We start from the raw sequence: 15,499 nt of genomic DNA, 5'->3' as shown, positions 1-15,499 counted from the left end.
AAGAAACAAATGAACAAAACATTGCCATTGTGGGCTGGAGTGATAGTACAGCAGATAGGGCACTTGTCTTGAACATAGTCACCCTGGGTTTTATCCCCAGCATCCCATATAGTTCCCTGAAAAATTCCAGGAGTATATTCCTGAGGGCAGAGAGAGGAATACTCCCTGAGCATTGCTGGTTGTGGCCCAAAAATCAACCAACCAAACAAAAAAACCCATTTTCTGCTTGTTCTAATTTGATCATACTTAAAATTACTTTATTCAAACACCACAGTTACATTTTTCATTATTGAGTTTCAGTCACACAATGTTCACTACCCTTCACCAATGCACGTTTCCTGACACAATTCCCAGTTTCTCTCCCAGTCTGCCCCCTGCCTGCCTTTGGGGCAGATTCTTTCTCTCTCTGTCTCCCTCTTCCTTTTAGACACTGTGGTTTGCACTATTGTTAATTGAAGGGGTACCATGCATATCACTTTATCTTCTTTCAGTGCCCAGTTCTCATCCAGTGATCAGTTCCAACTATCACTGTCATAATGAACCCATCTCTACTCTAATTGCACTGCTCTACTATTTGTGACAATTTCTATATCAAGGACTTGTTCTTATTTATCATTTGAGTTTAAAGATTTACCTGTCACAATGGTAAGTAAATTTTGAATTTATAATGTCTCCAATAGTTACTATGCCTATGCAGGGGGAAAAGACAAAAAGAAAAGGCACAAAATAATCCTTTTATTCACTTATATATTTAATTATTGATTGATTTTTTTGACTTCTTTATTTTGGTGTAGATATTGAAGTTGATGTCTCCAATTTTATTTTATTTTATCTTTTTCTTTCTTTTTGCACTCCGGCATGGTTTGATTTCAGGACCGAGACTATTGTGTGGTGCTTGTCTTTATTGCTGTAGTGCTCACTGGATATTTTATTTGATATTTCTCTGTATTGTTGCGATGTTTCAATTACCTTTTTCCTGTCCTTTCTCAAACTGAGGTTGAAAGCTTCTAGAAGGACTCCGCCCATTTTTAGCTTATTTGATTTTTCTTTTATTATTTCTTTATTTATTTTTATACCCCATTCTATTGCTTTTCTTTCCTTCAAACAAAACTACATAACTCGAACTATCTACCTCTGCCTCTCAAATAAAGGAGGGAAACTAGGGAGGGTACCAGGACCAAACAGATATATGATCACTAGTAGTAAGCTAGTCACAGAGGGGACCATTTACTCTAGCAGCCCGGGGGGGGGGGGGTGATGATGGGGGATATGGGTTGCAGGAAGGAAATGGGGGGTGGAGGGAGGACAAATTTGGTGATGGGAATTCCCCTGATTCAATGTTAATATGTACCTAAAATACTACTGTGAAAGATATGTAAGCCAATATGGTCAAATAAAATAAAAAAAAATAATAGTGTTAGGGATATAGTTCAGTGTTAAAACACATAGTTTGTATGCTGTAGCCCTGGTCTTGAGTCCAGAAAGGAACCAAGAAAAACCATCCCTTTGCAAAAACTAAGTCAAAACACACCCCCACACACACACACACCAAGCCCTGAAGACCCCCCCAAACTAAAATTAAACATCTATGCCAGAGCAAGAGATTAACAGACAGGATGCTTGCCTTGTATGTGTCTGACTTGGGTTCAATCCCTGGCACCCCATATGGTCCCCCAAGTCTTACGAGGAGTAATCCCAGAGCACAGAGTCAGCCTTGAGTATTGCAGGGTGTGTACACAAAACAAAATGCTCCCAAAATGTAAGTGTAAGGTTCTTAAAAGAGGTATTTTTTTTTTAATTTTAGTATTCTGACTACAGTCTAAAAATATGAACCCATTTTCCAGATAAATTTGATTACATTCATTAGAAATTACACTCATGTTGAAAACTCACAGAAAATTCACAGCAATTTATGCTTCTGTTAGTGTGAATTTAGAATGCAATCGTACTTAGGAATGATTTTACATTTCTTTTATTATTATTATTATTATTTGGTTTCTGGGTCATACCAGCCGTGCTCAGGGTTACTCCTGGCTTTGCGCTCAGAAATTGCTCCTGGTAGGCTCGGGGGACCATTATGGAATGGCAGGATTCGAACCACTGTCCGTCCTGGTAGGCTATGTGCAAGCAAATGCCCTACCACTGTGCTATCTCTCCGGTCCTGTTTTTATATTTCTTCTGCTGTTTTTTTTTTTGTTTGTTTGTTTTTTGTTTTTTGGGCCACACCTGTTTGATGCTCAGGGGTTACTCATAAGCGCTCAGAAATTGCCCCTGGCTTGGGGAGACCATATGGAACGCGGGGGGAGGGGGGGGGAATCGAACCGCAGTCCTTCCTTGGCTAGCGTTTGCAAGGCAGACACCTTACCTCTAGCGCCACCTCACCGGCTGTGTTTTTATATTTCTTAATGTTAGAATGAATCTATTTTAACTATTATGAATGTTAGAATATAAATTCTACTTTTGGAGTCCTTCATTTTCAGTAAACAAGATACACTTACCACAATTTGATCTTCAGATGCTGGGGAGACACTACTGTCATCAAAGTAGTACCATTTTCCATCATCTTTATTTTTTGCAAAAGCAGTATCTAGTGAAAAAATATAAATACTCCATGAAAATACTACGATGAAAATCTTTTGGGGAACCATCAAAACATCAGAATTATAAAAATAAGAAATGCCTATTTTTTTTTTTTGGTTTTTGGGCCACACCCGGCGGTGCTCAGGGGTTACTCCTGGCTGTCTGCTCAGAAATAGCTCCTGGTAGGCACGGGGGACCAAATGGGACACCGGGATTTGAATCAACCATCTTTGGTCCTGGATCGGCTGCTTGCAAGGCAAACACTGCTGTGCTATCTCTCCAGGCCCAAGAAATGCCTATTAATGATTATCATCTAGCCTTATCCATTACATTCAATGAATTTCTACTAATTAAAGATTTTACGAATAATTTCCTGAGAGCTCAAATGGCAGGAATGCAGGTTTTGTGTACTGAAGTCTGGGTTTCATCCCAGCCCCACCTAGGGTCACTGAGCACTGGGGGGAGCAAGCCCCAAGCACCCTTGAATACCAAATTAAGAGTAGTAAATAATAAAGATAATTAAAATTAATTTTATGAATAGTTTTTGACAGTCTTGGTGCCTCTGGATAGTTTTCATTTTAAGTTGAAAAACCTGTCTTTTTCATAACAAGAAAAAACAGAATAAATTATTCTCTCACAGAATACTACTGCTTATGGGTAAAAATAGTAATTAATACTTATGCAGTACTTTGTGTACAGGTTCAGGGCTATTCCTAATCAGGGATCACCCCTCATAGTGCTTGGGCTAAGACGTGCTGGGGATCTAACTAGACTAGGATTAGCAGCACTCAAAGCAAGCTTCTTAACCTCTGTACTATCTCTCCGGACCTCCTTCAATTTTGTTTTCTTTTATTTTGGGCCATAAGTGACAGCCCTTCAGGTTTTCTTCTGGCTCTTCCCTCAGGTGGTGATCAAGGTGATAGGAAACAAACCCAGGTTGACTAGGTACAAGGCAAGTGGCCTACTTGCTGTACTAATGCTCAGGTCTCACAGACTTAAATTTTATATAGACTATGCCATAGAACAACAAACCATAAAGTTTTAATAAACTCCTATGAATTAATATAGACAATTCCCTTGTCATATACTAAGTTTAAGAAAACTTAAAAAAAAATCCATATAGCTGAAAACCTTGGGCTTGTCAGAAAACACTAAAATAAATGATAGAATTTAGAGACTATGGAAATATGCCATTTCAAAATCTATAGGATAGAGCTTCAGACAAATCTTGGAAGAGATGCGAGCCAATTCACTAAATTAATGTGTATACTGGTCTTCAAGCTGAAAAATATGGGGTGTCCTTGGGAGAGGGGAAGATTGAGTGATCTTACTGTCAAAGCCCTAATAGCTCCAGCACATCCCACAGCTGCCATAAAAAAGCTCAACTTCACTGTCTATGATTAATCTCTGTAGAGACACTAAGCTGACAAAAATTTCATGTTCACCAATTTTATTATTTATTTATTTATATTTAAGGTATTTATTTTATTAAATAGTTACAACAATTTTAGATAGAAAACTCTGGGGTTTCCTCAGAGTGGATGTGGGCAGCCTCCCATCTCCATGTAAATAACTGCACAACTTCACAGGTTCACTACTAATCATGGAAGAGATGTAAGTCAAGCCTGGACGCTGCAACTCACTGGTCCAGTTCAACAGATTCTGGAGTTCTAGGAATTTGAGACCATGTGTCACCTCTAAATTCTACAATACTGACAGCCCAGTTGAAGAGTCCTCCGGCAGTAAATCTGTAACCTAGCAATCTTACTTATGGGTTTTTGATCAAAGAAACAATCACATAGAAGACCCAAAACAAATTTTTATTGGTCACACCCACTGGTGTTCATGTGATTTGATGCAATGAGCAAATAACACAAAGTAATTACCAATTATCAAATAAAAAATGACTTGCTAAATTTTACAGCACAGTAGCAATCAAATAGTGATGAATGATTTATCAGAAGAAACACATAATATTCTTTAGAAAGAGAGGAAGAATGGCAAAGTACAGCATTCTAAATAAAGCGATTTTCCAGTGCATGGAACTAGAGTCTGAATATATCCCACCACAAATGACTTAAAAAAATCAAAAGCTGATTTATTATTATCTACTAAACCACCACTATGTAAGATTTACCTCAGTTTCTCTTTAAAAAGTGACAAATATTTTGAGTTATCAAACATTATTTAATTTATTACAAATATTAGTTTAGTAAAAAAAAAAATGCCAACTATCAACTTACAATGTCCTCCTCCCATCCCTCCATAGTGGTTGGAAACAGCAATCAAATTATAGCGGCAAGGACCTGCATTTGGATTAATTAGGAATTCCGACATATCCAAGTCACTGCAAGAAAGAGATCATGTTTTATTTTCCCTAAACGCAACACATTTTATTCCTTCCTTTCAATGTATTTTGACACATACACATTTCACTAAAGAAAAATATTTATTTATTTATTTATTTATTTATTTATTTATTTATTTATTTATTTATTTTTGGTCACATCTGGCTACACTCAGGGGTTACTCCTGGCTATGTGCTCAGAAATTGTACCTGGGAGACACGAGGGATCATACAGGATGCCGGGATTCAAACTACCGGCTGTCCTGGGTCAACAGCATGCAAGGCAAATGCCTTACCCTTACCTCTGTGCAATGGCGCAGAAAAAAAAATTTTTTTTGTTTGTTTTTGTGTCACACCCAGCAGCGCTCAGGGGTTACTCCTGACTCTATGCTCAGAAATTGCTCCTGGCAGGCTCTGGGGACCATATGGGATGCCGGGATTCAAACCAATGACCTTCTGCATACAAGGCAAATGCCTTATTTCCATGCTATCTCTCTGGCCCCAGGAAAAACTATTTTAATTTTTTTTTTTTTAAGGATCACATTTGGCAGTGCTCCCAGTAGTATGCTTAAGGGACCACTCAGTGCTGGGGAATGAACTCAGTTCCTCACATGCCAAGCATACACTAAGTCCATTGAGCTATCTCTCCATTCTTTTCTTTTCTTTTTGGGTCACATCTGGTCGCGCTCAGGGGTTACTCCTGGCTCTATGCTCAGAAATCGCTCTTGGCAGGCTCAGGGGACCATATGGGACGCTGGGATTCGAACCACCAACCTTCTGCATGAAAGGCAAACCCCTTACCTCATGCTATCTTTCCGGCCCTATCTCGCCATTCTTAAAGAAATTATTTCACAAAACAAATCATATGTATACCCCCAATATTATTGATTAAGGGTTTAGAATTTAAAAATTTGCCATTGTGTTTTTTTTTTGTTTGTTTTTTGGGCCACACCCGTTTGACACTCAGGGGTTACTCCTGGCTATGCGGTCAGAAATCGCCCCTGGCTTGTGGGGACCATATGGGACGCCCAGGGATTGAACTGCTCCTACACTAGCACTTGCAAGGCAGACACCTTACCTCTAGCGCCACCTTCCCGGCCCCTCATTGTGGTTATTCAGGTTAATATTTTCATATTGAAATACTCTCGGCATACAAAGGAAAATCGCCAATATCATTTACCCTTTGGGTTCTTCTTATTTTTGTACTTCTAAAATTACAAGGAAAAATGATTTATTTCAGAAAGAATAGGGGGGAGCCGGAGAGATAGCATGGAGGTAAGGCATTTGCCTTTCATGCAGGAGGTCATCGGTTCCCGGAGTCCCATATGGTCCCCCGTGCCTGCCAGGAGCAATTTCTGAGCCTGGAGCCAGGAATAACCCCCTGAGCACTGCTGGGTGTGACCCAAAAACCACAAAAAAAAAAAAAGAAAAAAAAAAAAGAATAGGGGCCGGGCGGTGGCGCTAGAGGTAAGGTGCCTGCCTTGCCTGCGTTAGCCTAGGACGGACCATGGTTCGATCCCCCGGCGTCCCATATGGTCCCCCAAGCCAGGAATGACTTCTGAGTGCATAGCCAGGAGATACCCCTGAGTGCCACCGGGTGTGGCCCAAAAACAAAAAACAAACAAACAAAAAACAAACAAAAAAAAAAAGAAAAGAATAAGAGTGAAAGGCATCTTTTTGGGACATTTTATAATTACAATATACCTAAACTTCAAATTTTATTCTGTAATTCCTGATTTGGATGAACTACATATACATAAACAACAACATTCTTTGAATATAATCAACTGTTTATAATCTGTAATGCAAGAAATTAAGAGTATGATTTTGATATAGCTCATCATATCTCATTCTTTAACTGCATTATTAAAAAGCAACAATTCGGGGCTGGAGAGATAGCATGGAGGTAAGGCGTTTGCCTTTCATTGAGGAGGTCATCGGTTCAAATCCCAGCGTCCCATATGGTCCTCCCGTGCCTGCCAGGAGCAATTTCTGAGCCTGGAGCCAGGAATAACCCCTGAGCACTGCCGGGTGTGACCCAAAAAAAAAAAAAAAAAAAAAAAAAAGCAACAATTCTAAATTTCAAACACATCACTAATAAGCTTCTAGGTTATTATTTCTCTTATGTCATAAGCATGTGATGTTCTAGAAGACTTTGATGGAAATTTAATTAAATAGAAAGAACCAGGTTTTCTGTTTCAAAATTGCAAGGCATTTTCAACTTTAAATTATGAGCACCAATTAAAACAAGCAAGCCAAATAACAGATGTAATAATGGTTTCAATATTATGCCATCTTTTCTCTTCTAATCACCTCCCTTCAAGATCTATATACTTGGGCCCGGAGAGATAGCAGAGCTGCGTTTGCCTTGCAAGCAGCCGATCCAGGACCAAAGGTGGTTGGTTCGAATCCCGGTGTCCCATATGGTCCCCCGTGCCTGCCAGGAATTATTTCTGAGCAGACAGCCAGGAGTAACCCCTGAGCACCGCCAGGTGAGGCCCAAAAACCAAAAAAAAAAAAAAAAAAGATCTATGTACTTGCTAGTGTTATCAAGTAAATTTGTTGTGTCAGTAGCAGGAGGTAGTAAAGAAAACTATCAATGTCCTTTAGTGAAATGGGAGACCATCAAGCTTACTGCAGAATACCAGGTCATACCCTAGGGTCTCACCCAGGTCACACAATCACCGATCAGGGTCAGTAGTATAATAATCCCATTAAAATGTTTACATACACAACACTCAACTATGTTTAGTGAGACTTAAAGAGAGCAGGCACAAAAATGCGACCTTTGGATCTCTTTTCACAAACATGTTATCATACTCTGGACAATGCTGTAAGAAAACTAAAGGATGACACAATAAGGAATTACTTATGTACTTATGAATTGCTTTAAGCAATCCCATCATTCAGTTTTCATATTATCTCAGTCTTTTAAATGCATATTTTGAATTTTGAAATGTATATTTAGTAATGACTGATGAGTAATGATGAAGTAATTTCTAGGGGAAAAGTCACTAAGATCTCACCGCATGAAATATTTTAGATGTATAAATGAACTCAAAAGCATATAACACGTTAACACAAAATGGGCTTTACAATGCACTTTTTGATAAACAGTAAACCTTTTTTTTTTATATTTTTAAAAAAATCATTAAAATGATAACAATTTTATTATTTAAGAAATAAATATATGGGGCCGGTGAGGTGGCGCTAGAAGTAAGGTGTCTGCCTTGCAAGCACTAGCCAAGGAAGGACCGCGGTTCAATCCCCTGGTGTCCCATATGGCCCCCCCCAAGCCAGGGGCAATTTCTGAGCGCTTAGCCAGGAGTAACCTGAGTATCAAACGGATGTAGCCCCCAAAACTAAAAACAAACAAACAAAAAAAGAAATAAATATATATTCAAAAGCTAAAACGAAGTTCAAACACTTGATGCTTAAAAAAAAATCTAAGTGTTAGCCAACAGCCAACATTTAGCAAACCTCAATCAAAACTTACCTTGTAGGAAAATCAACTAAGGTATCCAATTTATCTCTCATGTACCGACTGTAAGAAAATCGCTTAAGATGTACCACAAGTACTGGAGGCAGTGACCATAAATCTAATTTCTTTGTGGCTTGCTGATGTTCTTTACAATTTGGACAATACCTAAAAGTAAAAGAATAATATTTAGAACTTGACAGACACAATGAATATAATGGACAAAAATGTTTGGGAAAATCTATAGTCATTTGCAAACTATATCCAAATTTGTATTAGATTGTCAGGAACTCCTGTTCTTTCTATCCTTAAAATATGTCCAAATAAATTTTTTATCATGGGGGACCGAAACAATAGCATAGTGGGTAGGATGTTTGCCTTCCATGTGGTCAGCCTGAGCTCTATCCCCAGCGTCCCATATGGTCCCCCAAGCTAGGAGTGACTTCTGAGTGCAGAAGTAGGTGTAACCCCTCAGCCTCACCGGGTGTGACCAAAGAGCAAAAAAAAATTTTTTTTAATTATAAAGAGGAAGAATTGGGGGGCGGGGTGGAGAGATAGCATGGAGGTAAGGCGTTTGCCTTGCATGCAGAAGGACATTGGTTCGAATCCCAGCATCCCTGGTTCTCTGAGCCTGCCAGGAATGATTTCTGAGCGTAAAGGCAGGAGAAACCCCTGAGCACTGCCGGGTGTGACCCAAAAACCAAACCCAAAACAAAACAAAAAAAAAATAAGTTTTTTAAAAATTTATGAGGGCAAGGTTATTTGTATTTTAGAATGACTAAAAAGACATATATATCACAAAAATGTGCTGAGATAGAAAAGACAGATGGCAAAACTGGGCTAAAATACCAAAGGAAATTTAGTGATAACTTTTTCAACTTGAAACAAACAGTTCATATTTCAATACACATTCTTTAAAAACACAATTGCAATAAATTATTTGTCTCTTACCAGGGATCTTCAGCACCTAGTTTTTCCTTTGTTGTAAAAAGCTCAATGCAATCTTTCAATTTCACAAAAGGCTTTTTTGGAGGTTTATATTCCACACTTTCATGTTTCTCAAAATCCTAAAGAGAAGTATTTCTTGAGTTAAGAGAACAAATGAAACAAAACTCATTTTAGTGATAACATCTTACTATGAATAATAATGAAAAACTCCTAAACCTTATAAAAATAAATCATAAAGCTTATTTGAGTTGCACCATGCATCTAAAAAAACTGGTATGAGTAAAAAAGTGTAATTAGAAAGTCTGAAAAAAAGGAAAAAAAACTTTTCTACTACATAAAATTTCACTGAAAAAAAAAAACAACAATTATTTAATAAAAGCAGAAGAATAGCAAAACTGTGTTATCAACAATTGTTAAGATGAAGCAGAAATGAGTTGACAACTTACCTCAGCAGCATTTTCATCAAAGTATCTTTTTTTCAAATCAGGATCCCAATCCAAAGCAAGAAAAGATCTTTCTAAAGTAGAAACATATTTATTTTTCTTTAAATTTACTATGCCTTCATACCAACATCTTATTTTATGTTCAGACATATTCGGAGCAACAATTTTTCCTACTTTCTCTAGATGTTCATGCTAGGTGATCACTAGCTGATTCCAAGTACTTAAAATATTTTAAGTTAAAAGGAAAAAAAAAGTAATTTGAGATTGTCTCCATTTTTAGTTAAACAACAATTAACAACAACATGTTTAAAATTTCAGTATTTAAGTGGTTTAATGACTACTTACCATCTAGCCTAAGCTGCCTATCATCAAATCTTATATGCCTGGTGTCATCTTTGATATAGTTGATATCAGTATTGCCTAAATTGTTGAACTGGAATGTAAACAATCTTTTTTTGTGTCCCGTGAGTTGACCTTTGCAAGTCTCCTCAGTACATAATCCATTTTCAGAATCATTGTCTCCTCCAACTGAATCTTCAGACTGACTGTTTTCATTCTCAGAGGGCAGTTCTTGATCTTGGCTGGATTCATCATCAGGCTCATCTGTTTCCATTTCACCTAATTTTAGATATTAGAAGTCTTTAAATAAACTCAGTGCTACATTGAAAAATTATTAACACTAATATTACTTTCTCAGGCTTGCAGGCATTTTTTTAAAAAGTTTTTTAATCCCCATCTTCTTAACTTTTCTCTGAAGCAATAATCCAAGTGAAAAGTTTTTACAACAAGGAAGTCTTACTTGGTGAGCCTTCTTCATGTATGCCATTTGGGCCATTCCCATTAATGTTTTGGTCCTTACAGCAGTGTAGGGATCCTTCAGTGTCTTCAGTGTCAGTGGATATTTTGACATATCGGCTTAAAATAAAAGCACAAAGCACGTTCAGTTCTATATGGGTACGATAAATTTACCATTCTTTGAAAATAGAATTATAGATTCAAGAAAAGATTCAAACTCAAGATGCAGTATACCATAACTGCAAATGATTCTGCTTTGGTTCCTTTCATAAGAGATTATTTGATACTCCTAGGTTTTAACATCTTTTATAATTTCTTGATTAAAAATTACCATATAGCCTCACTTCAATATCTACTTTGGCAAATATTACATATAGATGTTTATTTATTTGGTTTTTGGGCCACACCCGGCAGTGCTCAGGGATTACTCCTGGCTATCAGCTCAGAAATAGCTCCTGGCAGGCATGGGGGACCATATGGGATGCCGAGATTCAAACCAACCACTTTAGGTCCTGGATCGGCTGCTCCCGGCCCCTATTTATTTTTTGGTTTGTTTTATTGGGTCACACATGGCAGTGCTCTGGGGTTACTGCTGACTCTGTGCTCAGAAATTGCTCCTGACAGGCTCAGGGAAACATATGAGATGCTGGGGATTGAACAAGGGTTTGTCTGGGTGACCAAGGCAAATGCCCTGTGCTATTGTTCCAGTCCTTTTATTATTTTTGTTTGGTTTTTGGAACTAAGACTAAAACAGAGGCCCGGAGAGATAGCACAGCGGTGTTTGCCTTGCAAGCAGTCGATCTAGAACCAAAGGTGGTTGGTTCGAATCCCGGTGTCCCATATGGTCCCCCATGCCTGCCAGGAGCTATTTCTGAGCCAGGAGTAACCCCTGAGCACCGCTGAGTATGGCCCAAAAACCAAAAAAAAAAAAAAAAAAAAAGAGACTAAAACAGGTTTTCAAGAAAGAAAACTAATTATGTCAGCTAAACAAAGACATCAAAAGGCATTCTTGATGACTTTATAATTCAAATCAAGTATTTAGAAAGCCAAACAAGGGTTGTCATGAAAGTTCACCCCTTAAATAAATTTTGAGGTTTTTTTCTTGTTTTGTTTTTTCGGGCCTCATCTATTTGATGCTCAGGGGTTACTCCTGGCTAAGCGCTCAGAAATTGCCCCTGGCTTGGGGGGGGACCATATGGGACGCGGGGGGGATCGAACTGCAGTCCTTCCTTGGCTAGCGCTTGCAAGGCAGACATCTTACCTCTAGCGCCACCTTGCCTGCCCCAAATTTTGAGTTCTTGAACTAATAGAATGTATAAACAAACGAAGCTTCTGACATTTATATAAGAGGGCATATAGGATGAACGTCTATTTTCATATAAACTTGGTATAAAGCAACTAAGACTTCTGGTCTGGGTTAATAATTACTTCAAATAGTGCTTTAGAGAAAATGGCCTAGTTCCTCCATCAAGCTCACCCCTCCAAAAAAAAAAAAAGGCCGCTAATACTTCCAAGGTAGTCCAGTACTGGTTGAAACCTCTCTGGCATTTTCAGAAATAAGGTGAGAAATAAGGGGCAGGGGTGGGGGGGCATAGATTCTTCTGTATGAGCCAACATCAAATTTATTGATAAGCCACCAAATTTACTTTAGATCTATAAATCTTGCAGCATATCCTTCTCAATATCTTAGAGTACTGTCAGCTCAATAATATCACAGAAAATCTGATGGGAAAGTTACAGAGAAATCTACTAAGCTCAACTAACACTAATGACAGTCCAGTAAATCCTCAGAACACTGACTTTTGCTAGTAACACCATGGAGAGATACAACAATTACTGAAAATTGACTTGTGCTGACCTAAGTTTTGATAACTCAATTTCCTTTTGTGCTGTAACAAGCAATGAGAAATAAATTTGTGCCTGTACGGAGGCAGGTTATGGTGGCGGTGGGATTGGTATTTGAATCTTGAATGCCTGAAATGACTATTATGAACAACTTGAACAACTTGATAAATCATGATGTTATAAAATTTAAAAACATGTGATCTAAATGACTATGAAGCTGGATTAGATAACGTCACTTTGAAATTGCTCCTTACTAAAAAGTAGTTGAAATAATACACACTTTAATTATATTTTCATAGTACCTTGCACTTCTTTTTGATGTTTGGGCCACACCCCTGTGGCACTCAGGGGTTACTCCTGGCAGGCTCAGGGGACAATATGGGGAGCCAGAGATCAAACCTTGGTCAGCTATGTGGCAAGGCAAACCTCCTACCCACTGTGCTATTGCTCTGGCCCCAACCTTGCATATGTTTATTAGTTGTTTTAATTTATTTTGCTGGTTGTAGAATTGCCTTCCACTTACCACATTCTCAAAAGAAGGAGATTATAGAGTTTATCTTCAGTATTATTTCGTGGTACTGCCATAAGAAAAGGCTGCCCAAAAAGTGAAGAGCCAGTATGGTGTGTGTAACTTGAATGTCTAAATTTTTCTCTTAGGCAAACAGGAATAATCACATGCTCTGTATCTTCTGTCCGATTGATGTTAATTTCAAACCTGTAAGAAAAAAGCTGGATGATAAACTCTGAATTTTTTTGCTTTTCTTTGAAAGTTTTCTTACTATTTTACATAAAGTATTCTGTACTTACACATAAATTTCATCTCGTTCCATAATACTGCTAAGATTTTCATCCACAGTAAATATTCTGTGAAATCTATGATTGTATATATCAGTAACTATCATCTAAAAGGAAAAAAAAATCTATTAAATTGAGTTTATAACACAGAAAGAACTCAATCCAACACTTCAACTGCAGAAACATTTTACCTTATCTGTAGGTACGCCTGACAAAGTAGACAATGCTGTACAAAGATCTTGTATGTTTCCAATTTTGGGGACGACCACTTTGTACTAAGAAACAAAAAAAAGACAATTTATTCATTACTTTTTAAAATAATGTCTGAGGTTGAACAGAGGGCCTACCATATGTGAATGCATAAAACATAGAAAAAGAATGTTAATGCTCTATCACCGAGTCACATCCCCAATACATAATTTATTTGGAACAAAAGTTCAGTGGCTTAGAACTGACCTCAGGCTTGCTCATAGTCACTTGGCATTAGCTCACAATGTATTTACAATCTTGCCAAAATCTTAAGTGGCAATATCCATACAAGTGCCCTAGCCTAAGTGTTCCCTGGTTTCTGAACTCAAAACTATATAGCTTGCATTCAACTATAATTTACTTCTTGAATAATGATCATGTCATAAATTGAAAAATTTAGAGCTGGGGCCGGGTAGGTGGCGCTGGAGGTAAGGTGTCTGCCTTGCAAGCGCTAGCCAAGGAAGGACCGCGGTTCGATCCCCCGGCGTCCCATATGGTCCCCCCAAGCCAGGGGCGATTTCTGAGCACATAGCCAGGAGTAACCCCTGAGCGTCAAACGGGTGTGGCCCAAAAACCAAAAAAAAAAAAAAAAGAAAAATTTAGAGCTGATATTTTAAGTCTTTTTTTTTTGTTTTTGTTTTTTTTTTTTTTTTGGGCCACACCCAGTGAAGCTCAGGGGTTACTCCTGGCTATGCGCTCAGAAGTCGCTCCTGGCTTGGGGGACCATATGGGACGCCGGGGGATCGAACCGCGGTCCCTCTCCTAGGCTAGCGCAGGTAAGGCAGGCACCTTACCTCGAGCGCCACCGCCCGGCCCCGATATTTTAAGTCTTTATAAGCCACTTTTAAACCCTTAATTTCTTACTTTTCCTGGAAATCCAGTCTCCTATTTTGACATGTATTGTATTGTGATCAAGATTTTTAGTTTTCAATTTCCTCCTAGTCTATCAGTTCCTTCCTGTCTCGATGCCCTTCCAACCCAGACTCCAGAGTTTATTTATCACTTCAATTATTTTAACACAAAACCTTTAACTACTCTATTGATATTCTAATCTAACTTATAGATTCATAGAACTGTTCAGAAATACCAGGGAAAAACGCCAAGTATGAAAGACTGAGTTATTATAAATTTAGAGTACAACCTCAAATTGATTTTTTGGTATGAACCAGAAAGTTGTGATTTTAATCTTATTTGTTTATTCTATTACTATTTAAAATAGTATTTCAGGGACCAGAGCAGTGGTGCAAGCCATAAGGGGTCTGCCTTGAGTACGCTAGCCTAGGATGGACTGCAGTTATTATATATATTATGTTATTATATTATATTATATTAGATATAAAAATATTTATATTATATATTCTATTAGATAATCATTGTTATATATAACAAGACACTTGCTATGCACACCGCTGACACTGGTTAGAGCCACTATATTGCATATGGGACCTCTAATCACCTCTAGAAGTGATTCATAAAAGCAGAGTCAGAAGTCCTGAGCACAGAGGAAACGTAATTCTCCCCAAATTCAATCAACGAACAAGAAACAGTCTCTTTAATTTTAAAGGTTTTTATAGTTTTTTAATTAAAAATTTTGATGGTTCATGGAGCCAGAGCGCGGCGCTAGAGGTAAGGTGTCTGACTTGCAAGCACTAGCCTAGGACGGACTGAGGTTTGATCCCCCGGCATCCTATATGGTCCCCAAGCCAGGAGCGATTTCTGAGCGCATAGCCTGGAGTAACCCCTGAGCGTCAACGGTGTGGCCCAAAATCAAAAAAGTTTGATGGTTCAGATGACAAATTAAATGGTCACCCTAGAGTTAGGTCATTCATCCTTCTAAGATGTTCACTCCCATTTATATAGAGTTCACAGTCCAGTCCAACTTTAATTTTAAGTATACTTCTTTTTGGGGGGAAATTGGGTCACACCCAGCTGTGTTTAGGGGTTACTCCTGGCTCTACATTCAGAAATCACTCTTGGCAGGCTCAGGGGATCATATGGGATGCCGGGATTCGAACCACT

At 38.3% G+C, this 15,499-nt stretch overlaps 1 protein-coding gene across 2 annotated transcripts in view; it reads right to left on the bottom strand.

Annotated features, from left to right (window-relative positions):
• USP15 (ubiquitin specific peptidase 15) overlaps window positions 1-15,499 on the bottom strand; it is a 128,691-nt gene that overhangs the window by 4,564 nt on the left and 108,628 nt on the right. For both annotated transcript variants that reach the window (XM_049782736.1, XM_049782737.1), the window contains 10 exons: window positions 13,423-13,506; window positions 13,244-13,338; window positions 12,960-13,151; window positions 10,596-10,711; window positions 10,142-10,414; window positions 9,800-9,870; window positions 9,357-9,472; window positions 8,424-8,573; window positions 4,824-4,927; window positions 2,499-2,587 (listed from right to left, as the gene is read on the bottom strand). In XM_049782736.1, coding sequence (XP_049638693.1) covers window positions 2,499-2,587; window positions 4,824-4,927; window positions 8,424-8,573; window positions 9,357-9,472; window positions 9,800-9,870; window positions 10,142-10,414; window positions 10,596-10,711; window positions 12,960-13,151; window positions 13,244-13,338; window positions 13,423-13,506 — 1,290 coding nt within the window. The remainder of the gene's footprint in view (window positions 1-2,498; window positions 2,588-4,823; window positions 4,928-8,423; window positions 8,574-9,356; window positions 9,473-9,799; window positions 9,871-10,141; window positions 10,415-10,595; window positions 10,712-12,959; window positions 13,152-13,243; window positions 13,339-13,422; window positions 13,507-15,499) is intronic.

Source organism: Suncus etruscus, chromosome 11 (genome assembly GCF_024139225.1).
Source record: "Suncus etruscus isolate mSunEtr1 chromosome 11, mSunEtr1.pri.cur, whole genome shotgun sequence".
In the NCBI taxonomy this organism is placed as follows: domain Eukaryota; kingdom Metazoa; phylum Chordata; class Mammalia; order Eulipotyphla; family Soricidae; genus Suncus; species Suncus etruscus.
The sequence above is the reverse complement of the archived record's forward strand: the minus strand, read 5'-3'. Positions and strand labels throughout refer to the sequence as shown.